At 39.8% G+C, this 26,765-nt stretch overlaps 1 protein-coding gene across 2 annotated transcripts in view; it reads right to left on the bottom strand.

Annotated features, from left to right (window-relative positions):
• The window catches only part of KDM5A (lysine demethylase 5A), a 94,303-nt gene that overhangs the window by 41,568 nt on the left and 25,970 nt on the right, over positions 1-26,765 (bottom strand). For both annotated transcript variants that reach the window (XM_005569714.5, XM_074006003.1), the window contains exons 6-17: positions 24,389-24,494; positions 23,108-23,199; positions 22,344-22,502; positions 20,485-20,604; positions 17,995-18,153; positions 13,115-13,296; positions 12,371-12,533; positions 10,817-10,936; positions 7,520-7,714; positions 2,790-2,971; positions 2,281-2,405; positions 1,626-1,776 (exon numbers count right to left, since the gene is read on the bottom strand). In XM_005569714.5, the coding sequence (XP_005569771.3) occupies positions 1,626-1,776; positions 2,281-2,405; positions 2,790-2,971; positions 7,520-7,714; positions 10,817-10,936; positions 12,371-12,533; positions 13,115-13,296; positions 17,995-18,153; positions 20,485-20,604; positions 22,344-22,502; positions 23,108-23,199; positions 24,389-24,494 (1,754 nt within the window). The remainder of the gene's footprint in view (positions 1-1,625; positions 1,777-2,280; positions 2,406-2,789; positions 2,972-7,519; positions 7,715-10,816; positions 10,937-12,370; positions 12,534-13,114; positions 13,297-17,994; positions 18,154-20,484; positions 20,605-22,343; positions 22,503-23,107; positions 23,200-24,388; positions 24,495-26,765) is intronic.

The raw sequence follows: 26,765 nt of genomic DNA on the forward strand, positions 1-26,765 counted from the left end.
AATATTGAGATATAAGTAAGAAAAAATCAGTCATTCTGATATCAAAAGGGCTCCTAGTCTATTCAGAATTCAAACCTAAGCAATCCTAGAATCCCAGTGTTTGAGGGATTACACTGCAATGGTGACCACTTCAAAACAGTTTTTAAGTTCTTCAGTTAATGACTCAAAGATTCAACTCTCCAAGTTACAGTTCCATCGATCTACAAGTATTAAACATTTCAAACATTACATAAATTCCTCATAGTTGGAATATTAAGTTCATTGATAAAACTTAACCCTGGGCCGGGCGTGGTGGCTCACGCCTGTAATCCCAGCACTTTGGGAGGCCGAGGTGGGCGGATCACAAGGTCAGGAGATCGAGACCATGGTGAAACCCCGTCTCTACTAAAAATAGAAAAAATTAGCTGGGCGCAGGGGCGGGCGCCTGTAGTCCCAGCTACTCGGGAGGCTGAGGCAGGAGAATGGCGTGAACCCGGGAGGCAGAGCTTGCAGTGAGCCGAGATTGCGCCACTGCACTCCAGCCTGGGCGACAGAGCGAGACTCCGTCTCAAAAAAAAAAAAAAAAAAAAAAAAACTTAACCCTGTATCTCAAGAAGGTTAAAATGTGAAAGAAGAGCCTTTAACCTGCCTTAGGTTACAATGAATCCTCTGAAAGTGTTCCAAAATTTGTGTGTATATGATTTTTCTAAGAGGATTCCTAAACTTTTACCAGGTTCTCCAAGTGGGGTCACTGGCCCAATGACAAGCTAAGAGCCGTTGATCAATGTCTCTAAGAAAAGTTATCTAACAAAATGGTAAATAAAAAATTTACAAAGTAATTTAAAAACCCAGTATGAATTGCTATAGAAAAGCCATTCAGACAGAAGAAATGTGCTGGAATTACACCACCACATTTAAATACCACAGAAAATTTAATACTTAGGAATTACATCATACCAAGGGTTCATACTTCTATGCTTCTTAACAACCTCCTCTGCATCCATCAAGGTTACCCTTTGCTGCCACCTGCCTTCAGCCTATAGTTTCCATTTATTCATTTACAAATATTTATTGCACAACTATGTGCCAGGCATTGTTTTAAGCACAAGAAATATGACAATGAAAAAAAAATTCCTGATATTCTAGTCTAGTGTACATTCTAGTGGGGGATGGGGAAGAGAAGACAGATAATAAATAAAATAAGTAGATTAGTATATTAGCAGGTGATAACGCTAGGAGAAAAACAAAGCATGAAAAAGGGTAAGAGGACTGTAATTTTATAAAGGCTTGTCAGAAAAGCCCTCGCCAACAAAGTGACATTTGAAAACAAAGGCTTAAAAGAGGCAGGTCACAGAACAAGCCACCTGGATACGGTGGGAAGGGAACTCCGAGCAGAGTAAAGAGAGAGCATGAAGTCCTACGCAAAAACGTGCCTGTATGTATGAAGAACGGCAAGAGAAAGAACACTGCAGGCTGGAGCAAGAAAGAAGGGAGAATAGTAGGAGATAAAACTGGAGCATCACTGGGAACGAGAGACATGGCCACAAGAGGTCCAAGACAATGTAGGGCTTCGCAGGCCAGACAAAGATTTGGTTTTTACTCTGAAAGAAAGAGGACAACGATAATTAAACTCGTCTTAGGTTTACCTGTGTTTCTGCTTTTTGCTCAGAAGCAGCTGAGCCACAGAAGCACAGGTCTCAGCTTCTTTTACAGCATCCCTGAGTTTTCGAAAGAGATCATTCTCTGGGTATTTCCTATCCTCAGCATCTTCCAGCATTACTCGCAATTCAATCAAATCTGTAAAAATAAATAAAGAGCCATATACAATGACCACAGACACAAAAAGCCATTCTAAAATCTTCACCAACCTCACTCAAGTGAGTCCCCAACCTACTAGTAGAAACATAAAATTAGTAGAAACAAACAGCTGTGAAAATCTCACCAACACAATAAAAGCTAACAACCAGGTGCTCATTTATAATCCTTATAGACAGTTTCTCTCAGGTAAATAAATTTCTCTTTCCAAAGAAGCCTTCAGTGTTAGTCTTACTGGTAATAGTGGGTTCCCAACATATATAATAAATTTACTGCAAGTTAGATGTCCGGCCCATTTTTAGTCAGTTTTTTCATTTCAAAGAAGATTCTCAAATAGAAAATTAAGTCTATATTCAACCAACCCATTAATCTCAAATCTCATAGGAAGCCTAGGATTTTTCTTTTACGGAAAGAAAAAACGTAAATCTAAACAAAGCCTCTTTTAAAGTGACAATCAATTCAGCATATGTATACGAAAGAAGGAACCTTTTTTGTGGTTGAAGTTAGCAGACAATGCTTCTGTAACACGACTGACCCACGTGTCATAGGACTGCGCCCTGACTTTTACACCATAAAGCAGAGAAGGGAGGTCTTCTAATGGGTAGCGGTATCTACAAAAAGAAAACACAAACACACAGAGAAATAAAAATCTCAAAAACCAACAATAACTTAAAAATAAAGTTTTAGTATAATCGGCTTAAGGAGAATACAATGGCCAAGGGAATGGGATCTTCGTTCACATGAAGAGAAAAATCAAACCAGCCCACCGTTTTTAATGCAAGGAGACAAGGAACATGTGAAATCAACTGATAAAGAAACTAATTTCAGCTGCCAAGTTTAGGGCCAACTTTAAAGGACTGGTCTTCAAGCCTAGAAGTAGACAGAGAAGTTGAGAAGTCCAGAGTAAAGAGTAAAGGAAGGGAGTAAGTAAAAATAACATTAAGACTTGGTTTTAAAAAAAGGTCATGGAAGTTTTACAAAACACTTTTGGATACCTAAGACATTTCTTCTGCATGGGGCAGGGGCACAGATCAGTTGGATGGTAGAGACACACAAGCCGCTCAGGATTACAGGAACATGTGAGAGCAGAGAGAAAACACGTGGTTCTGCATGCTGAACACTGTCGCTCATCATCAGGAACAAGTTCAAACACTTCTTCTTCTGACATCAGGACACCCTGAAATATAATTTATTGCACTAGATCAAGTCTTTCTAGTCTTTAAAACATCAAAAAACTTAAGTTACTACATTTTTTTCCACAGACAAATCTCTGACTTAAAGGCATAAACATGAAAGGTACAATGGCACAACATCGAAATACTTCCTAAAAGTAATCATCGCTGTTTTTCAATGCGCAAGATTAAAGTTTGGTATCTAAGGATGCACATTTGAACGACAAAACTATAAAGAAATGTGGGCTGGGTGCAGTGGCTCATGGCTATAATCCCAGCACTTTAGGAGGCTGAGGTGGAAGGATTGCTTGAAGCCAGGGATTTGAGGCCAGCTAGGGCAACAAAGTCAGCATCCCTACAAAAACATGTTTAAACATTACCCAGGCATGGTGGTGCATGCCTGCAATCCCAGCTACTCAGGAGGCTAAGGAGGGAAGATCATTTGAGGCCAGGCTGCAGTGAGCTATGATAGTACTGCTGCACTCCAACCCCAGCCGACACAGAAAGACCCTGTCTCTAAAAAAAAGAAACGTGATTACCACAAAAGTCAAGACAGTTTTTTGACAGAAGGGAAGAAAATTGTAATTGGGAGGCATTCTGGGGGTGGCTGGCCCCAAACTCCCAATTAAATCCTTGAGCAAAATAAATTTGTAATCTATTATCCAAAAGTAACAGTGACATATACAAACACATGTAAGGACAAAGAAGTATAAAGTAAATTGTGCAAATCAAAATCATCAAAAAGAAAGTTAAGACAAATTCAGTATGCCAAGAATATGAGAGTGGGCAGGGTGCAGTGGGTCACGCCTGTAATCCCAGCACTCTGGGAGGCTAAGCCGGGCCAATCACCTGAGGTCAGGAGTTTGAGAACAGCCTGGCCAATATGGTGACACTTCGTCTCTACTAAAAATACAAAAATTAGCCGGGCGTGGTGATGCATGCCTGTAGTCCCAGCTACTCAGGAGGCTGAGGCAGGAGAATCACTTGAGCCTAGGAGATGAAGGTTGCAGTGAGCTGAGATTGCACCACTGCACTCCAGCCTGGGTGACAGACCAAGACTCCGTCTCAAAAAAAAAAAAAAAAAATATATATATATATATATATAAGAGCATACAAGGTGCATTTTACCAAAGACCGCCATTTATTATATAACTTTACAGTTTCTGCTTACTTGATGGAGTAAGTTACTCGGAAACACAATTCTGCAAGAAGAGCAAACTCTCTTCATTTAAACAAGGTGGGAACCTGATAATTTATTCACTAGCATGCACAATTCTGGTTTTTCATCATACATTGTTTTTGATACTAGTTTAATTTAGATGTCTGCTGGCCATATTCTCCTATCTTTCCATTTTCTCATATTGGCATTTAGTGTTTTCTTTAAAAATTATTTTAACATAAAAACAGTTTCAAAATGCACTGCACATACTTCTTAGTTTATAAGAATTTAGCTTCAGAACAACTAGCAATGCTGCTCTCAAGGGAATGCTAAGGTGGCAACTGAGAAAGTTCTGGCTGCTTCAAGAAATTTTATACAGTTTCCCGAAGTGTACTCCAAGGATCACAGATCCTAAAAGATACTCTGGGGAAAATAATTTTTTTTTGTTCCAGGTGTGGAGGCTCACACCTATAATCTCAGCACTTTGGGAGGCTGAGGTGGGAGGACTACTTGAGCCAACGAGTTCAAGACCAGCCTGGGCAACATAGGAAGACAATGTCTCTACAAAAAAAAAAAAACAAGGAAAAACATTTTTTTGGAAAATGCTATGGATTATATCCCTCCTACTTCACAGATAACAATGAGCACCAGCATATTCAAGAATCAGAAGTTCTGCAGTAAGGATCTCATTTATCTTTCTTTTTGGCCTATATATGTTTTTATTAATTTTTACCGTTAATTTTCCTATACCTTTTAAGTAATTTTAAAATCCTGAAAACTGGAAAAATATATATTTCACATTATTTTAGGTCCCCCTATTTTTTGTACCCAAACTAGAATTCATTGTTCTGTTACTTTTCCAGTCTTAAATGAAGCTAACATCAATATTTTAAATATATCCATTTACCTTTTCTTAGCCTGCCATTTTCCAAACGTTTTTAGCCACAGAACTTTTCCTTATAATACCTTCTAAAACATTACAAAGCTTATATTCCTGAGAATATACTTTAGAAAACCATAAATAAGGAGAAAATGGAGAGAAGAAAAAAGCCAGAAATACAAATTAAAAGCTATTTGAGGCCAAGCGCAGTGGCTCATGCCTGTTATCCCAGCACTTTGGGGGGCCAAGGTGGGCAAATCCCTTGAGGCCAGGTGTTCCAGACCAGCCTGGCCAACATGGTGAAACCCCATCTCTACTAAAAATACAAAACTGGCTAGCAAAGGTGGTGCATGACTGTAATCCCAGCTACTTGGGAGGCTGAGGCAGGAGAACTGCTGAACCTGGAAGGCTGAGGTTGCAGTGAGCCAAGATCATGCCACTGCACTCCAGCCTAAGCAACACAGTGAGACTCCGTCTCAAAAACAACAACAAAAAAAGAATACAAGGTTAAAGTGGGAATATTAAATAATGAAATACCACTATAACCTTATTACAATGTCTGAAGTTGAAAAGACTAACTATACCAAATGTTGGTGAGGATAGAAGGCAACCGAAACTTCTTACACACTGCTGGAGGAAACATAAAATGGTACAACCACTTTGGAACACAGCGTCACAGTGTTTTAGAAAATATTACACATACAGCTGGGTGCGGTGGCTCACGCCTGTAATCCCAGCACTTTGCGAGGCCAAGGCAGGCGGATCACCTGAGGTCAGGAGTTCCAGACCAGCCTGGCCAACATGAAGAAACCCCCTTTCTACTAAAAATACAAAAATTAGCCGGGCGTGGTGGCGGCGCCTGTAATCCCAGCTACCCGGGAGGCTGAGGCAGGAGAATCACTTGAACCCAGGAGGCGGAGGTTGCGGTGAGCTGAGATCAAGCCACTGCACTCCAGCCTGGGCAACAAGAGTGAAACTCCATCTCAAAAAAAAAAAAAAAAAAAATTACACATACACATACTATATGATCCAAGCATTCCACGCCTAGTATTTACTCAAGAAAAACAAAAGCATATGTCCATCAGAAGGCTGTACACAAATGTTCAGAGCAATTTAATTTCTAACAGCCAAAAAATGTTAACAATCCAAATGTTCACCCACAAGTGAAAGGATAAACAAATTGCGGTACACCTATTCAATGGAAAACCAGTGTGCAATAAAAAGGAATAAAGTATTGGTACATGCAACAATATGGATGAGTCCCAAAGTAATTACGCTGAATGAAAGAAATCAGACATAAAAGGACAACTTGTATGGTTTCATTTGAATAAAATTCTCCAAAAAAATAAGCAAAGAAAGAATAGTGGTTTCTGGGGTTTGGGGCAAGAGGAGAAGGTGATGGTGCAGGATGGCCAGGTGTGGTGGCTCATGCCTGTAATCCCTACGCTTCGGGAGGCCAAGGCAGGAGGACTGCTTGAAGCCAGGAGTTTGAGACCAGCCTAGGTAACAAAGCAAAGCTCCACCACTACAAAAAATTTAAAAAATTAGACGGACATGGTAACACGCACCTGCAGTCTCAACTACTCCAGAGGCTGAGGTGGGAAGATTGTTTGAGCCCAGGAGTTTGAGGCTGCAGTGAGCTATGATTGTGCCACTGCACTCCAGCCTGGGCAACAGAGAGAGAACCCATCTTTCAAAAAGGTGGTACGGAGCAAGAAGGAAGAACCATATGAGGGCATGAAAAAACTTGTAGGGGTGATAGATATATTCATTATCTTGATTGTAGCAATGGTTTCATGGGTATATACATAGTCAAAACTTATCAAATTGTACACTTTAAACACATGTAGTTTATTACATCTCAATTATGCTTCAACAAAGTTATTTTAAAAACAGAGACAGAATATCAGGCAGAGAAGGAGGAGGGACATGATACAAAAACAGGAGGAAGCATGGTGTAAACCTAATGAAGCTAGCCAGCTATGCAGGAAATATTAGATAGAACAGGCCAAGATGATGCTAAAGATACACATTTTCTCATATATTAGCCAGTTCAATGTGATGATGCTTAGCTTATCCTAAGTATTTTAAATCCCAACCCTTGGTTATTCCATCCTTCCTATTCATCAAATTACTTAAAGGGGAGGGAAAAAGATTAATTCAAACTGACAGTCTGTAATTGCCAGAAACACAACTTATTCAACACAAAGCTCAGAAAAAAAATGATTTAAATTTTATTTTTAAACAATTAACACCGTATGTAGAAGATTTAAAATGTAAATATATGCCTAAGAAATTCTGATAGGACTCGTTTTAAAAACCTAGATAAGATTCCTAAAACGTTTTTAATCTGGAGAAACCAGTATGTCAGTCATAAAAACATAAAATCTTCTCCAAATCAGTGATTTTTATGTTTAACTCCTAGGGAATCAGAGATGAAAATTCTATCTATAGGTTTATTTACCATATCCCATAAGCAGTATCAAACATAGAGAATGTGCTCAGCAAACTCACCATCTGTACAACAGACTCTCTTAATCGTGTTTCTTCCTCAGTCATGAGAGTCAATTCTTTGCAGACCATGGCAGCCAGCCCCACATCTAAGCATTCTGGATCTGCTGCCATCTTGAAAATGAGTTCCTCGTGTGAAAAGACACAATGGCGCCTTAGGCGTCGGTAATGATTCACACACTGACGTCCGATGGGCAACTGAAAAGGAGATTTCCAAATTAAATAACTCGCTTACAACATACCCCAGAACAGAACCACCACTTACCCTCCAGGTCCTCCCTTTTATTAGAAAGAAGACAGAATACCAAATCCATTTAAATATAAAGAGGCAATATTACATTAACTGTAAATATTAACCCTGTATGACCCAGCCAGAATTTCAAAGGCTTTCCCATAGAAAATTCCCATAATCTGAAATGCTAAATTTCTGGCCTAAACTGCTAATTTTCTATTTATTGTATATCAAGGAGTTCTTTGGTATATAACTGAGGCAGCAAACTCTTTTAGACCAATTTAACATGAGCCTGCCCTTACAAGAAAAAGAAAAATACTGTAAAAGTAAATAATTAAATAAGTTCAAGCCAAAAAGGGTTAAGTGGAAATACTCAGGACTCAAATTTCCATAGAACAAAAAGAACAGATGTTATTAGACGAAAAAAAAAGAAAAAAATAGGAAAGAGGGAAAAAGTAATACTTAAGCAATCCACATTGGCTGACATTCAGTTTTTTTGCAAAAACCAAAACAAAGGATGATTTAGATTTTAGCATCTAGAAATTATTTTAAAAACAAGCCTGGCAGAAAGATAATTCAAAGTGAAATTATAAAATTATATACTTTATTTCCCTAACAGTGAAATGACTAAATCATCACTTTTCATAAATGAACAGTTACAGCCTTTAAAATAAATCTTGAAAATCTCCATAATGGCCGGGCGCGGTGGCTCAAGCCTGTAATCCCAGCACTTTGGGAGGCCAAGACGGGCGGATCACGAGGTCAGGAGATCGAGACCATCCTGGCTAACACGGTGAAACCCCGTCTCTACTAAAAAATACAAAAAACTAGCCGGGCGAGGCGGCGGGCGCCTGTAGTCCCAGCTACTCGGGAGGCTGAGGCAGGAGAATGGCGTGAACCCGGGAGGCGGAGCTTGCAGTGAGCTGAGATCCGGCCACTGCACTCCAGCCCGGGCGACAGAGCCAGACTCCGTCTCAAAAAAAAAAAAAAAAAAGAAAAAAGAAAATCTCCGTAATTATCAAGCTACAAGCCAAATTATAACAACAGCTATGCCCTACACATAAATACGCACTCCAACTTCAACTTCTTTCCTATGCTCAGGCAGAAGAACTTGGATAAAGGAGTTTTGTTTGTATTTGTAATATAAAAGAGAAAAAATAAGAAATTGACCTTTAAGACCCTTTTAGAATTCATCTACAGTTTGAGAAAGGCAGAAAGGAATCCGAGAAATCAAAGAAAATATGAGGCTATCTCTGAATTATGCAGTGTTTCCACACTCTTCAAAGAAAAAACTTTCCCAAGGAGAAAGTGTGTGTGTGTTTTGTACCTGTGATTAGCAATTATTTTGTCTATTAACAACACACAACTCTTTCATATCTTAAGTACGTACTCTTTAAAAATGTCTCACCTAGTCTCAATACAAAAACAAGTAGAAGAAAAAATCATACTGTGGGATTTGCAGTTCTTAACTATTAAAATATGTGAGGAAGCCACATAAAATAGAAGTGATTACCCATTGTAACTTATAAAAATTAGTCCCATTAATTTATTCCAGAGCTAAAATTGCTACAACTTTTAATTTGTATCACACCCTTCTTCCAAAGAGTGTCAAGGGCTTCCACGCATATCCTCTAACTTGTCTGAGGTTATTAAGTGAATCTACCAGCATCTTTACATACCAGCTAAAAAACTTAGGCCCAGTGAAATGTTAAAAGCTGCCCAAGGTCAAATGCCAATAACAGTGACAAGGGGAACAGCAGAAACTATCTCCAGCTCCTAAATCCTCCCATTTTCTACACCTAGCCAATTACCATGTATCATAAACACTCAATAAATGCTGGTTGAATGTTTAGAAACAGAGCTCAAGCCCAAGGCAAAATCCTAAGCCTAGTCTTGTTCTTGCTAAATTATGCTGTTTCCAAAGCCTAATAAGAAAAAATTTCAAAACTATTGGATCAAGAAAGACTATTCATTGTATCATTTTACTCATTAGCAAAGGAAACAAAAACAATCTCTATATGGTTAATCATGGAATTTAACAAATTAAGGTGCCTGCAGAAAACATAAGATCCATTATTAAAGGGTTGCCCCCAAAATGTTAACAGAAGCAACAAAAACAGCACCCATACAAGAAAACAAAGTCAGTGTGTATCATAAATATACTGTATAGCCTTCTCCCAAGCAACATAACAGTCACTAAATACTTTTTGATTATCTACTTCATACAAAAGCAAAACAGCAATTACCTAGCGTTATCATTTACATAAAAGTATAGTGCAAAGATCTCAATATTATAGTTACTCTTTTAAAATTAAAAAAAGGAACAGAATAAAACATAAAATGGCAAGACTAATAAAATCACCTAATTGTCTATCAGAAAAAAAAAAAAGAAGGAATTTTGTAAAATTTCAAAGCTACGTATTTGAAAATATGGTAGAATATCTGAAATTATCTCTATAAGCCTGAGCACCTTATTAAGTCCCAAAAATGCTCAGAGAAAGCAAAAGCTAAGAAAACCATACGTTGGTGCACAAGTAGTTGCGGTTTTAAAACTGCAATTACTTGTGCACCAACTTGTATCTTCAATGGCAAAAGCCACTATTACTTTTGCACCAATCTGTGTTTTCCCTTAGAAAAGAAGGATTCAGAAAGAATCGACTATTTGTAAGTTCAAACAGTCTCTCTCTTCTGAGCACCTGACCAGAAGGGAGGGAGTCCAAATAAAGGAAAGCAAAGGAGAGAAGGAAAGGAAGGAAAGAAGGAAATGGCGGAAGGGGAAAGGGAAGGAAAAGAATGGAAATGAAGGAAGCAAGTTCAAACAGAATGAGGAAAATAATAAATGGGTAAGAACTATAAAATCTTCAAAATAAAAAATGTGATGGAAATCTTCAAAATAAAAAATGTGATGGAAATCTACTTAGCTTTCTAAACTATAATAGCCACTCCAGTCTCCACTAAAATACTGATGAACCCTACCCTCAGCCCAGCTAAGCAAACATGGCAACTGAGCTGCTTTATATTTATAGGGGGTTAGTAGACGTACAACAGCCACTTGCTATAGAACAGACCCAGTCAGCAGTACAGAAGTTCACAGCTTCAGCAAAGTTGTAGCCCTGGTTAAATCCAGAGTGATAGGCACGAGGAAAGGTCACAACAAACTCGCCAGCACACTGATTGGTCCTGTACACCTAAATGCAAATTGGGAACAGGGATACAAAAATAAAAAATAAAAACAACAAAAAGAGGAAGACAGATTTTATTAGTCAGATAATTTCAGATGCATTTTCTAAAACTGAAAACAATAAAGCATTAAGTTAAACATATCGGAAAATGATATCAGAAATAGCCAGAATTCTACCTTCTTAAAATAGTCACTGATAATAGATTATAATTCATGACAAGAATTAGCAGCCAAAAGAAATTCTCAAAAAAAAAAAATTACTCTCAATGAGCTACGAGTTTCTTAAACTGATACAATTTTTACAATTAAAAGAATTTCTTTTATTCTTGTATCATAAATAGTGGCAAAGAATAGAATTTCCTGCTACTTTTGGATAGTTTTTTGGAACTAACTCAACTCACATAGCACATGAGACATCCCCAATAAGATGTCCCCAAAATCAGTTTTCTTGAAATCTCACTTTGTTTTACAATAATACTGTATGTCTCCTGAAAAGTCTCAGATTCTGGTATAAATTTATTACTTAAAAACAAAGTAACTTTATAAATGTTACTCAATCTACTTTCTCTTTAAGGTTATGATGAATATTTGATTATCTATAGTAAACCTGTTAAATTTATACTTTATCAGGCATTAGCTTGAATTTGAGAAACATCTTCAAACTTAGGTTCAAAAGTGAAAAAGGCATTTGCAGTATATTTTTATTTCATTATCTCATGTATTAAAAGCTAAGAAATCTGAGAAAATAAGGATAAGCATACTTATTAGTTATTAGTTATTAGGATAAGCATCTTATTAGTTATTAGAGCCACCACTTAAAATACCTCTGCTTTGGTTAAACAGGGATAACAAAGAATATGAGATTTTTGTTCAAAGTAGGATGTAATATTTACTGAAAAAAGAAGGTTATGTGAATAGGTAGCTATACATAAAGTATGATTCATACTTTAATACTCCCCTTCTTAATCAGATAAAAGTTGTTCCCTGCAGAGTATAAATTCTAATTTGGCTAAAAGATGTTATGACTCATTTCTAGTTATAAAACAAAGCACATGTCGTTATTCTATCTAATCAAAAGCTAAAATAACTTTAAATTAAAACTACTGGCTGGGTGCAGTGGCTCGCACCTGTAATCCCAACACTTTGGGGGTCGAGGTGGGAGGGCTGCTTGAGCTCAGGAGTTCGAGAACAGCGTGGGCAACACAACAAGGTTTCGTCTCTAAAAACATACAACAAATTAGCCGGGGGTGGTGGTATGCTCTTACAGTCCCAGCCACTCACCAGGCTGAGGCAGGAGAACTGCTTGAGCTGAGCAGATCGAGGCTGCAATAAGCAATCATTGTGCCACTGCACTCCAGCCTGGGCCACAGAGCAAGACCCTGTTTCAAAAATGAAAAAAACAAACAAACAAGAAACTGAAGGAAGACAGCAAAAGACTCACAGGCACACCATGCTCCATCAGCACATTGGGGTTCATGATGGTGACTAACTGATGCAGAAGATCAGGCTGGGATTCAAATAACTCAGGGGCCAGCTCTCTCATCACCTCCTCCAGTTGTTCTGCAGCATGAGATGGCACACCATACCATGTCTTTGGCTCCCCCCTAGCAAAAGAAATAACTGTTTAGGCAGAACATGGTACCAATGAGGCTAGGGCATCTGATTCCAGTCCACCAAATTATAATTAACTTGTCTTATTCCATGGTCAGATTATATGCCCTGAATTCTAGCAACCATCTCATAAACCTGTGTTGTTGTTCACAACAGGAGGTAAGTAAATAGTAGTATATATAGGCAGATACAAACTTATCACTACAATTAGAAAAGCAACTCAGTACATGAACTCTGGAAGGCAGATCAGTGAAAACACCTTCAAACAGGAAAGACGCTATATGAAAAGTAAGCACTGTCCCAAAGGATGCTGATACATGACCTTGATTCACAGGTCCATGTGAATAACGGACATTCCAACTATCCCCACAATGATCAGAACAATCAGTGCTCTCCAGAATGCCTCTAAACAGCTTCACTGAGTTCAGTTTTACTACCCAAAGAAACAGGCCAAGGCTAGAAATTATGGAAATCTTAGACTCTGTCTGTAAACCTTAAAGATCAAAAACTTGGCATCATTAATCCACTAGACTTCAGCAGAGTCCGCGCATGCTGTATTTTAGACCGTACATACCAGTGCAAGTAGTTGATGGAATAACTCCAGTGATCTTCAATGTGCCAGCAAAAAGAAGAGAAACACATTCCCACATAGAGCCATGGCACTTTCATGCCAGAGATGTCCACATTAATATGCGCAAGAACAGACTGTTCCAGGACAGGCATGTTATTCAAATTCCAACCAGAAAGTGCATATTCCTGTAAGAGAAAAAAAAAGAAACTGTAAATGAAAAATCAGAAATGAAAAGTGCTCAACAGAAATGTCAAGGGAATCTTTCCAGAAAAGTAAAAAATTTTATAATATTTATACTCTAGTGCATACAGTCTGTGATCTTTGCTATCCACTACATGTAACTCATGTAACTCAATATTTAATCCTACCTTCTGTCTAGGTTCTATTTAGATTTCCTTTATCTCAGATACCTATGGTTTACCATGTAACTCATATAACTCAATATTTAATCCTACCTTCTGTCTAGGTTCTACTTAGAGTCCCTTTATCTCAGATGCCTCTGGTTACTCCAAAGCACAAGAGCAATTCTTTATTCTCCAGCCAGTCAGGAAAATGGGTCCCACCTTAATACAACATCAATATTTCTATTTTATACCCAGTAGCGTAATATCCTAAAATCTTATTACTACATTGATGGAATGGTGCTAGATACTGTAAAGACAAAATGTAATAATACACATAATCCTGAACTTGTGGCAACAATGAAGACTGACACAATGCAGAAAGTCACTGCCATCACTCCTAACCATTATACAAACACACCTAGAAATACTGGACAAATGATAATAACCAAAAAAACTTCACAGCTGAACCCAAAAGAAAAGGGAATTCCCAGTTTCTGGAAACAGAGCAGAAGCCAGCCAGAATAAAAAAGGAAGCTGTTGCAAGGGTTTTCACAGGGGCTTCTAATTGGAGACTGGCACTGGAGAATGACTTTCCAACATCCATCCCTGAAGCCGTATGAGGCTGTGACTTAAAAAAGTGCTTATCATCTTTACGGAGAGCAGTTCTCAAAATGGGATCTAGAGGATCCACTAAGTCAAACTATTTTCATAGTAATTCTAAGACATCATTTGCCTTTTCCACTTACATTCCTGCAGGAGTATAGTGTGAGTTTTCCAGGGGAAAGATGATATGTGCTATCATAACAGTTTGAATGCAGAAGCAGATATGAGAATCTGCTATTAGAAAGTTGGTAACTGAATGTGGACGTCAGGAACTCGCAGGGGTGGGGGTAGGGTCATTATTGTGCTTACTGTTTAGAAGTTTCTAAAATACAAGCTAAAAATAAAAAACCCTCAAGGTAAGAAGTTAAAGAGCCAATGACAAAGCTAAAGAGAATTTGTGAACTAGAAGACAGGTTTGAGGAAATTATCTATAATGCAGCACAAAAATATACAAACTTTCAAACTGTAATTAAGAGTCACAAAGAGGTGGGCTGGGTGCAGTGGCTCACACCTGTAATCCCAGCACTTTGGGATGGTGAGGCAGGTAGATCACCTGAGGTCAGGAGTTTGAGACCAGTCTGGCCAACACAGTGAAACTTTGTCTCTACTAAAAATACAAAAAATAAGCTAGGCATGGTGGCAGGCGCCTATAATCCCAGCTACTGGGGAGGCTGAGACGGGAGTATCACTTGAAACCAGGAGGCGGAGATTGCCGAGATCGCCCCATTGCACTCCAGCCTGAGCAACAAGAGCGAAACTTTGTCTCAAAAAAAAAAAAAAAAAAAGAGTCAGAGAGAAGCCAGGCACGGTGGCTCATGCCTGTAATCTCAGCACTTTGGGAGGTCCAGGCAGGCAGATGACTTCAGCCCAGGAATTTGAGACCAGCCTGGTCAACATGGCGAGACCCCATCTCCACAAAAAATACAAAAATTAGTCAGGCGTGGTGGTGTTCCAGCTACTAGGGAGGCTGAGGTGGGAGGATCCCCTGAGCCCAGGAGACTGAAGCTGTGAGCCAAGATCATGCCACTGTACTCCAGCCTGAAAGACAAAGCAAGACGCTGTCTCACTAAAAAAAAAAAAAAAAGAAAAAAAAAAGTCACAGACGATAGAATAACAAAGTCCAACATAGGTTTAACTAAGAATTCCAATAAGAAATGGCAAAGAGATCCATCCCTAAAGTTCAACAGGCTAACAAAAAACGAAATAAAAGAATCTCAACAGGTTATTGCTCAATGTTTTTTGATTGGTCAGTTGGTTGGCTGAAAAACAGTGAATTTCATTGAAGAGACTAGGTCTACAAACAAAAAGAACACTGGGAGGCCGAGGCTGGTGGATCACTTGAGGTCAGGAGTTCGAAACCAGACTGGCCAACACTGTGAAATCCCATCACTAGTAAAAATACAAAAACCAGCCGAGAATGGTGGTGCACGCCTGTGGCCCCAGCTACTCAGGAGGCTGAGGCAGAAGTGCCTGAACCCAGGAGGTGGAGCATGCAGTTAGTCAAGATTGCCTCACTGCAATCCAGCCTGGGAAACAGAGTGAGACTCCATCTCAAAAAAAAAAAAGTTACAAGGTAACATATATAAAATTCCAAATACACATAGAAGAGAAAAATACAGTTCTTCAGAGGACAACAAAACAGTGATCATCATGGGTTTGGATTGTGATATGGTTTGGATTTGTGTCCCTACCCAAATCTCATGTTGAACTGGAATACCCAATGTTGGAGGAGGTGTCTGGTGGAAGGTGACCGGATCATGGGGGCAGATATCCCCCCCTTGCTGTTCTCACAACAGTGAGTTCTCACGAGATCTGGTTGTTTAAAAGTGTGGAGGCCGGGCGCGGTGGCTCAAGCCTGTAATCCCAGCACTTTGGGAGGCCGAGACGGGCGGATCACGAGGTCAGGAGATCGAGACCATCCTGGCTAACACAGTGAAACCTCGTCTCTACTAAAAAACAAAAAAAAATAGCCGGGCGAGGTGGCGGGCGCCTGTAGTCCCAAGGCTGAGGCAGGAGAATGGCGGGAACCCGGGAGGCGGAGCTTGCAGTGAGCTGAGATCCGGCCACTGCACTCCAGCCTGGGCAACAGCGCGAGACTCCGTCTCAAAAAAAAAAAAAAAAAGTGTGGAGCAACTCCCGCTTCTCTCTCTTCCTCCTGCTCTGGCCACATAAGACGTGCCTGCTTAGCCTTCACCTTCTGCCATAATTGAAAGTTTCCCAAAGCCTCCTCAGCCATGCTACCTGTACAGCCTGTGGAATCTGTACAGCCTCTTTTCTTGATAAATTACCCAGTCTCAAGTATTTATTTATAGCAGTACGAGAAAGGACAACAAAGATTGTTAGGAAAACTTCACAGCAAGGAAGAAATTGTGTTGAGCTTTGAAGGACAGATAAGATTTGAATAAACATTCTAGGAGGAAGAGCTACAAGAATGTAAAAGGTAAATTACAGAGTATATACTAGTCTAGCTGGTGAAGCGGCAGAATGGAATAGTCATACTCAAAAATACAGGAAATAACACTAGAAAAAAAGATTAGATCTTTAATTTTAAGTTTTGGACTGAGAAGCTTAGATTTATCCTATATTCAAAAGGGAAACATATGTTTTGAAAAATGAAACAATATGATAAACATAGAATCAAATATTTCTAAACTTTCTTTTATTTTTTGAGACAGAGATGCCAAGGCTGGAATGTAGTGGCACAATCTCAGCTCACTGCAACCTCCACCTCCTGGGTTCAAGCAGTTTTCCTGCCTCAGCCTCCCAGGGAGTACAGTCACCTGCCACCATGCATGACTAATTTTTGTGTTTTCAGTAGAGACGGGGTTTCACCATCTTGGCCAGGCTGGTCTTGAACTCCTGACCTCGTTGATCCACCCACCTTGGCCTCACAGAGTGCGGGATTACAGGCGTGAGCCACCATGCCTGCCCTGGATTTTACAACAGAAAGAACTAGGCAAAAATATTAAACTGGAGTTAAAATTTTAAACTAATTAGCTTTTTTCTCCTTTTCTTTAAGATATAGGATTTTCTTCTGTCACTCCTGGCTTTGGGTGACCTTTCCACCTTGGCCTCTCAAAGTTCTGGGATTACAGGTGTGAGTCATTCCACTCAGCCTAAATTAGTTTTAAAACGCAGAGCTGGCCGGGCGCAGAGACTCACGCCTGTAACCCCAGCACTTTGGGAGGCCAAGACAGGTGGATCACCTGAGGTCGGGAGTTCAAGACCAGCCTGACCAACATGGAGAAACCCCACTAAAAATACAAAATTAGCCAGGCGTGGTGGCGCATGCCTGTAATCCTAGCTACTGGGGAGGCTGAGGCAGGAGAACTGCTTGAACCCAGGAGGCAGAGGCTGCGGTGAGACAAGATCATGCCACTGCACTCTAGCCAGGGCAACAGGAGCAAAACTCCTCTTAAAAAAAAAAAAAAAATGCTGAGTTAATGGCCAGGCACGGTGGCTCACGCCTGTAATCCCAGCACTTTGGGAGGCCGAGGCGGGCAGATCACCTGACGTCAGGAGTTCAAGACCATCCTGGCCAACACGGTGAAACCCTGTCTCTACAAAAATACAAAAATCAGCCAGGCATAATAGCAGGTACCTGTAATACCAGCTACTCGGAAGGCGGAGGCAAGAGAACTGCTTGAACCCAGGAGGTGGAGGTTGCAGTGAGCTAAGCTCGTGCTTCAGCCTGGGCGACAGAGGCGAAATTCCTTCTCAACAACAACAAAAATACAGAGTTAAATAATTTTTGAAAGTATTCTGAATTCATTGTTTTCAAAACTGAAGATTATTTATACTGCCAAATCCTACATATTTAATATTTTAAGTTAATGTGATCCCTTAAGATAAAGAAATGTAGTTTTCTTAGCAAAAGCTAAATCAGCAAAAGCTAAATCAGCTTGGAGGTAAGCAAAAGTTTGAATAAATCTGCACCTCTTCTTCTGGCAGCATCTTTCTCCGCCCATCCTTCACCGGAAATCCACTTCCAAAGTCTTTTGAGGAGATATCTGCCCCATATTCCACGATAACATCTTCTTCAATGCTGCTTACCAGCCGCCAAAATTCCTTTTCTACTAGTTCTGTGGGAACCATCTACACAGGGAAAAGAAAGACGACAAATTATTGAACCGCTGTAACTATAACCCAGTATAACATAATACACAGGGTCAAGTAAACACAAACCCATGATGAGATTAAAAATCTTCTGATTCCCTAGAGAAGTAAAGACCCAGATCCTAGCTTTTCCATTGAGAACAGGAAAAAGCTGAGATAACTCGGACATTCAGAAAAACGTAATGAACTGTGCTGCCCTTTTCTGAAGGAAACTGTTTCCCAAGAGTAAGAACAAAGATGAACCAGGAAATCAAGGAGGAATAAGGAAATGTAAACAGCAAGACTAAATTTTTTAATAGCTTCTATGTTTTGCCTTTTATGATTTTTTTTTTTTTTTTTTTTGAGGCGGAGTCTCGCTCTGTCGCCCAGGCTGGAGTGCAGTGGCCGGATCTCAGCTCACTGCAAGCTCCGCCTCCCGGGTTCACGCCATTCTCCTGCCTCAGCCTCCTGAGTAGCTGGGACTACAGGCGCCCGCCACCTCGCCCGGCTAGATTTTTGTATTTTTTTTAGTAGAGACGGGGTTTCACCGTGTTCGCCAGGATGGTCTCGATCTCCTGACCTCGTGATCCACCCGTCTCGGCCTCCCAAAGTGCTGGGATTACAGGCTTGAGCCACCGCGCCCGGCCGCCTTTTATGATTTTAACACAAAATTTCATTTTCGTTTTGTTTTTTATTATACTTTAAGTTCTACATTGAGTATTTCTCCTAATGCTAGCCACGACCCCCCAGACAGGCGCTGGTGTGTGATGTTCCCCTCCCTGTGTCCATGTGTTCTCACTGTTCAACTCCCACTTACGAGTGAGAACAGGGGGCGTTTGGTTTTCTGTTCCTGTGTTAGTTTGTTGAGAATGATGGTTTCCAGATTCATCCATGTCCCTGCAAAGAACATGAACTTACCCTTTTTTACGGCTGCATAGTATTCCATGGTATATATGTGCCACATTTTCTTTATCTAGTCTATCATTGATGGGCATCTGGGTTGAGATTTCAAGTCTTTAAGGCAAGACTAAATTTTAATAACTATAGCAAATTTTTTGGACAGGGACTAAAAAAGCCTAAGATATCCTAGGAAAAGAAGCAAACCCCACAGTAAAAATAAAGAAAAGCAGCAACTGTCCAATACTTTATGCTTTTCTGTAAAGGATTACTCATAGAGGGCTAATATAACAATTCGAGCATCAAAATAGACTTCACAGTGGTGCGTAGTGGCTCATACCTGTAATCCCAGCACTTTGGGCGGCCGAGGCAGGCAGATCACTTGAGGTCAGGAGATCGAGACCAGCCTAGGTGACATGGTGAAATCCCATCTCTATTAAAAATACAAAAATTGGCTGGGCGCAGTGGTTCATGGCTGTAATCCCAGAATTTTGGGAGGCCAAGGCAGGTGGATAACCTGAGGTCAGGAGTTCAAGACCAGCCTGACCAATATGGTGAACCCCATCTCTTCTAAAAACACAAAAATCAGCTGGAAGTGGTTGAGTGCACCTGTAGTCCCAGTTACTTGGGAGGCTGAGACAGGAGAACTGCTTGAACCCGGGCAGTAGAGGCTGCAGTGAGCAGAGATGGTGCCACTGCACTCCAGCCTGGGCAACAGAGCGAGACTGTTTAAAAAAAAAAAAAAAAATCCAAAAATTAGTCAGGTATAGCAGTGCACACCTGGAGTCCCAGCAACTTGGTAGGCTGAGGCAGGAGAATCACTTGGCCCTGGGGGTAGGAGGCTGCAGTGAGCCAAGATCGCGCCACTGCACTCCAGCCTGGGTGACAGAATGAGACTCCAACTCAAAAAAAAAAAATAGATTTTACAACAAAGGAGTACATACTGCCACAACAGACAGTGAAAGAAAAAGAAATAGATGTCAGGCCCCTGATTTTAAGACGCAGTGTTTCATCATCTTTTTCATGCAGTCCCTGTTTTCTACAAAATAATAAAAGTAAAAGAGAAGGCCGGGCACAGTGGCTCATGCCTGTAATCCTAGCACTTTGGGAGGCCGAGGCAGGCAAATCACAAGGTCAGGAGTTCGAGACCAGCCTGGTCAATATGGTAAAACCCCGTCTCTACTAAAAATACAGAAATTAGCTGGGCATGGTGGCGGTGCCTGTAGTCCCAGCTACTCAGGAGGCTGAGGCAGGAGAATCGCTTGAACCTGGGAGGCAGAGGTTGCAGTGAGCCGAGATTGTGCCACTGCACTCCAGCCTGGGTGACAAAGTAAGACTCTGTCTCAAAAAAAAAAAAAAAGAGGAAACTGAAGGCTTTGGACTCAGGTAAATCTTTGTACCTCCCCAGACTGACCTAAAAGATAGTTTACTCACATGGACTGGCATATTAAAATAATCAGACTTAAAATTATCTGCCATCTCTCCAAAGCTCTGAAGTGTATACTCTCGTACAGCTTGTTCAAATCCAAAGGCTTCTCGAGGTTTGCTACATTCCTGGAAAGAAAAAATATGTAAGATTCACTCACTGAAACGAAACTGAAGAAAGCTTTAAGGCTCTTAGTTACTAACTTCTTTGATCATTTCCCTAGGTAAAGCAAATCCAATCAACCCTAGACAACAAAACAAATATCAGCTCCTTACAATACAGTATCAGGAAGTATTTTCTAGAGTCTCGACGTCATCGTCACAGCCTTCCACCAGGAAGGCGGCACTAAGACGGCTTTAGATCCAGAGTAGCATTAAGTTCTGGCACCAAGACAAACATCTAAAGGACTGACTGGAATCATCCGAGGGATGCCTAACACTCTTGGCGCACCAGGGGTTTTGGCCACGGAGAACATACATGTTCATGGAGGAGGGAAAGGTAATGGATAAGGGGACAGCCACTGGACTGTGAGGATATCAGACTAAGAGAATACTTTGCTCACACTACCAATCACCATGACCAGTGTCTTAACACAATGACTCACTCAGAGTAGAATTGCCTCTGAATCTTTTAACCTTGAGAATTGTAAATAAGCAATAATTCAAACGGCATAAAAGACCTTTGAATGCATTTACATACACCCAGCCAACACCTTCTCTTTAATGTCCTATCACAGCATTTTGTTAAAAAAAGTAAACAGACTGGGCATTTCACAACAATGACAGTACTACAATCTTTCACTAAGAAAAATTTAGCACAATCAAGTAAAAATTTGGGCAAGCTAAAAGATACCATCAGGGCCCAGCACAGTGGCTCGCATCTGTAATCCCAGCACTTTGGAAGGTCAAGGCAGGTGGACCACTTGAGTCCAGGAGTTTAGACCAGCCTGGCCAACATGGTAAAACCTTGTCTCTACAAAAAATACAAAAATTAGCTGGGCGTGGTGGCGTACATCTGTAGGGAGGCTGAGCTGAGAGTATCACCTGAGCCCAGACGTCAGAAGTTGCAGTGAGCTGAGATCGTGCCACTGCACTGTAGCCTGGGTGAGAGGCTGTAGACCCTGTCTCAAAAAAGTAAACAAATAAATAGTAAATAAATAAAAGATATCATCAATTTATTTAATAGCATGAAATTGGATGCACAAATCCCAAGTTCTACAGTTTCATGTCTGGTTATACTTTCAATTAATAGAGAAAAAACAATCTATGCTTTTCTTCATTTTTATTGTTGTCCAGCAATATAATAAAGTCTCATTATCTGCAGCAATAAACAGAATGACCTAACCAACAGTCAGAAAAAGAACCTTTGAAAGGCAAGCTACCACAATACAATTGTTACATTTCCATTCAATATAGACATTTTAAGTCCTGGAAATTGACCAGGCACGGTGGCTCATGCCTGTAATCCCAGCACTTTGGGAAGCCGAGGCACGCAGATCACGAGGTCAAGAGACCGAGACTATCCTGGCCAACATGGTGAAACCATGGTCTCTACTAAAAATACAAAAATTAGCTGGGCGTAGTGGCTCGCGCCTGTAGTCCCAGCTACTTGGGAGGCTGAGGCAGGAGAATCGCTTGAACCCGGGAGGTGGAGGTTGCAGTGAGCTGAGATCACGCCATTGCATTCCAGCCTGGTGACAAAGCAATACACCATCTCAAAAAGAGAAAAGTCCCGGAAATTTTAAACACCACATAATGAAGAGAGAATGACAAAAGGAAACATATTTGGGAATATGTTTACATGTATGTGTACATGCATGTATTATTGTTTTTAATTAAAAAAGGATCCATAGAGGTTAGACTTGTACCTCAGCGACACATTTAGGACACCTCCAGTCTCCTTTGGGCACATCAGGTAGTGGAGGAATTAGACAAAATGTATGATAGCTGTCATCACATCCGTCACACAAAAGCAACTTATCTTCATTGTTTCCCCGACCACAAAACATACAAACATAGAGATCAACCTGTTAAAAAAATAAAAATAAAAGTCTATTTTCCATAATACTAAATTTTTACCAGGAACTCCTTAGCTGAAACAAACAAAATAATACAACTGAAAAGTAAACATAACTTAAATCTTGAATGTCTATTTCAAGAAATTGTATTTAAACAGCTTTTCACAAAACTCCCTAAATTTTCCTCCAGAGTTTTTACAAGCAAGTTAATAAAAGAATATCAGGTTGTTAAAGAAAGACTACAAATCTAGAGTATTTGAAAATCAATTTACATATATTTTTTAAAATACCATGTCCTTCTTCCCATATACGAATACTCTTTGATAGAGAATGAAGACCGAGACTGTCTATGATAGAACTCAACGATTACACAGATTCATTTTCATGCTCTCACTTGGTTACCCATAAGGTATATGACTTACAGGAAGCAGCCTACGTACATAGGACAAAGCAAGGTTAACAACATAAACAAAAGCTGTAACTTCATAGATTTGCCATCAAGTCTTCTAACCAAATGAGCTAACTAAATACATACCAAGATATACCAGGATAGAAAGTGCAAAACTATAATAAAAATAAATCCTTTCCCTCCTGACAGACCCCAAAACACTTACAAAGTTAACAGAGAGAGTGCCTTTCCGTTGTCTCATTTGCATGTTAAATGCGTCTGACCTGTTGGTAACTTTTCGTCTTCGGGTGACCTCATCTTGAAATAAAAAGTTATACAATAATAGTAAAAACTAATGTTGAGAGCTTACTATGGACGAGACACTATTTAAAATTATTTAAATTAGTTAAAATCTTACAACTGTTTATCTATCTAGAGGTAGATATACTATTTATTATCTCTCACTGAAGATGAAGAACCTGAGGTACAGCAAAGTTAATAACTTGCTCAAAATCATACAGCAAGGCAGATTTAAGATTCTAATCCAGTCACGTAGGATCCAGAGAGCTTACCCATTAATGCTGTATTTGTATGCAGTATGTACTACATACAACCCACAGGTATTACTTGGAGGAACTCCCAAATTAGGGACTAATTTCTAAGACTGTTGATAGCCAATACTATAATTACAAGAATAACAAAAATAAAGTACTTAATTCTTCAAAAAGAAATATTATCATTATTACAATGTATCTAGTAAGTCTTATTACACGGGATGTTTTAAGAGAGATGGAACAATATTATTTAATCTTCTAGAGTTCAGTCCACTATCTGAATTGTATGATTTAACTACACATCTAAGTACATAGTAATTAGTATTTGTGACTGTAGCATTTCATTAAGTTCTGATATAGTCAAAACATATCCAGCCTAATCTTTGTTAAACGGTTTTAAAATTGACATGTTGCATAAAGAGAACAGTGGACCCTGATCTTTGCACGAGCAGTTCTACTGACAAAAAACTTCCACACGTGAAGCCGAGTACTAGACTTACTAAAGAAAACAGTTTATTTAAATGAAGTGACATAATATATCAAGGACAATTATTTTTAAAATCAAAATTATGGTTAGAATTTTAAAATTCTAAGTTTCCCCCAGCATATGTTGATACTAAGAGTCACAAGCTTTAGCTCACTAGGTAAGAACCATTAATTCCACCATTCTCTCATAAACCAGCCTTATAAACTGCAATAAATTTGTGTCATATATTAGATATAGAGAAGGAAAATCCTCTCCTCCAAAATCATAAAAATTCAACATAAGATTGCTCTTCACACCTTAAACTTAAGATATCTGGCATTAAAACAGGCGATGTGCCTGGGAACCACATTGCAACTTTACAATTCTTAAGAAATTCCCAGCACAGACTGCAATTCAAGTATCATTTGAATGTTTTTACAACCATATTCTACCTTATCTCTTTTCATGATCAAATAACAAATCTTACCTTCTTTATCTTTTGTTCCCATTGCCAGGCCCACAACCTTGGGCCCAGCCCCAAAAATCTGAAGTTTCTTCAATTCCGTGTTTCTATTCACATCTCCAGATTCTGACTAAAAGATAAGCAAAATTCACGTAAGCATAATTATGCTGATTCATGCATTTATTTTTTTACCCCAGAAAAGTTTCAGGATCCTCTTCAAAACGAAAGAACAAATTATTGGATTTCTTTTCTGTAAATCCACTTCGCTGCCTCATTACCACAGTTGAAAACAGTCACCAAAACACCATGCACCCAGATTCCTCTCCACAAAATAAAACTCGTGTATGACTCGTAAAAGCACAGCTGTCAAGCTGTCTAAAGACAGACACTGCCGGTTATCACACCACAGAAATCCCCACTTCTAACTTGCTACTGGACACCTGTATTTGATGAGAGGGCATCTCAGGACATGAACTGTGACTGTCCTAAGCCAATGATACTAACCTCATTTTACTTTGTTGGTGATGACCAACAAAGGGGTGGGAATGTGATCCAGTTCTAGCCAGTGGAACATTAAAAAATTGTACTGGAATCCCCTGGGAAAGATTGCCGTCTTCTAATAAAAGGCAAATGGCCAGGCACAGCGGTTCACACCTGTAATCCCAACACATTGGGAGGCCAAGGCAGGTGGATCATTTGAGTTCAGTAGTTACAGACCAGCCTGGGCAACACAGGGAAACCCCATTTCGACAAAAAGTACAAAAATTAGCCAGGCAAGGTGGTGTGCATCTGTAGTCCCAGCTACTTGGGAGGCTGAGGTTGGAGGATCACTTGAGTTTGAGCGGTTGAGGCAGTGAGGTGAGATCATGCTGCTGAACTCCACCCTGGGCGATAGATGAGACCCTGAATCAATCAATGGGAAAGCTTCTCCCAGCCTGGGCAACATAGTGACCCCCGTCTCTACCAAAAAAAAAAAAAAATTAAAAATTATCTGCCCATGGTGGCACGCACCTGAAGTCCTAGCTACCCAGGAGACTGAGGCAGGAGGATCGCGTGAAGCCCTGGAGTTCAAGGCTGCAGCGAGCCGTGATTGTCCTACCACACTTCAGCCTGGGTGACAGAAAAAGACTCTGTGTCAAAAAAATAAAAAGGAAAGCATCTTAAAGAATAAGTCCTTTTGGAGGCCGGGTGCAGTGGCTCACGCCTGTAATCCCAGCACTTTGGGAGGCTGAGGCGGGTGGATCACGAGGCCAGGAGTTCGAAACCAGCCCGCCCAATATGGTAAAACCCCATCTCTACTAAAAATACAAAAATTAGCCACGCATGGTGGTGCACGCCTATAGTCCCAGCTACTCAGGAGGCTGAGGCAGAATTGCTTGAACCCAGGAGGTGGACGTTGCAGTGAGCTGAGATTGAGCCACTGCACTCCAGCCTGGGCGAGAGTAAGACTCTGTCTCAAAAAAAAAAAAAAAAAAAAAAAAAGAAGTCCTTTTGCCCCAACTCCCTTCCTTCCTGCTAAGGGACTCAGTCTGGTGAAAACACGGTGCTGGACTCTGCAGCAGCCATACCACAACTGAGAGGAAATTTATTACCCACACACTGAAGAACGCAAGGCAGAAAAATGGAAAGAACCCGAGCCCTTGACCAATCCTAGAACTACTTACCTCTGAAAACCTTATGCAAAAATGTATTCTTATGTGAAAAATTAATTATTAATGTTTAAGCTACTACCACCTGGCATTCTAATACTTGAAAGTGAGAACATCCTGACAGATACTGGTATTCAATCTTGAATTAAAATTAACCTTAATCTCTGAATATAGACTAAGTAAACAGCCAAAATTTATTTTACGTGTATAATAAATAAAGAATAAGCATAAAAATAAACCAAGATAAAATACAGACTACTTTATAAGTCTGTGGTTACATACCAAATGATGTATGCAATCTAGACTAACAAAAGATCATATAAGTACAAAACCTAAATGCCACTTCAATATTTATCTTTAAACTTTTGTAGACTGATTTGGTTATATTAACCAACTTCTACTGTTAGTCGAACGAGAAATATAACACCACACATTCTTTACCATTATTAAAGCAGAGTACATAACAATAAAGCTGATACATGTTCAGTAAATGGTATGTGCCACATCTAAGTAATCAATTAGTCCTTACAACAACCTTTTCAGAAAAGTAATAAAGTTCCAAAAAGTAGAATAAAACAACATTCTTTGATCTAAAACTCAAAATAACAAAATTAAAAAGGACCTTCCACCTGAACATTTTAATTCTCTACTTAAAAAATAACAGGCCAGGCACGACAGCTCACATCTATATATCCCAGCACTTTGGAGGCCAAGGCAGGTGGATCACAAGGTCTGGAATTCAAGACCAGCCT

Source organism: Macaca fascicularis, chromosome 11, assembly GCF_037993035.2.
Source record: "Macaca fascicularis isolate 582-1 chromosome 11, T2T-MFA8v1.1".
In the NCBI taxonomy this organism is placed as follows: Eukaryota; Metazoa; Chordata; class Mammalia; order Primates; family Cercopithecidae; genus Macaca; species Macaca fascicularis.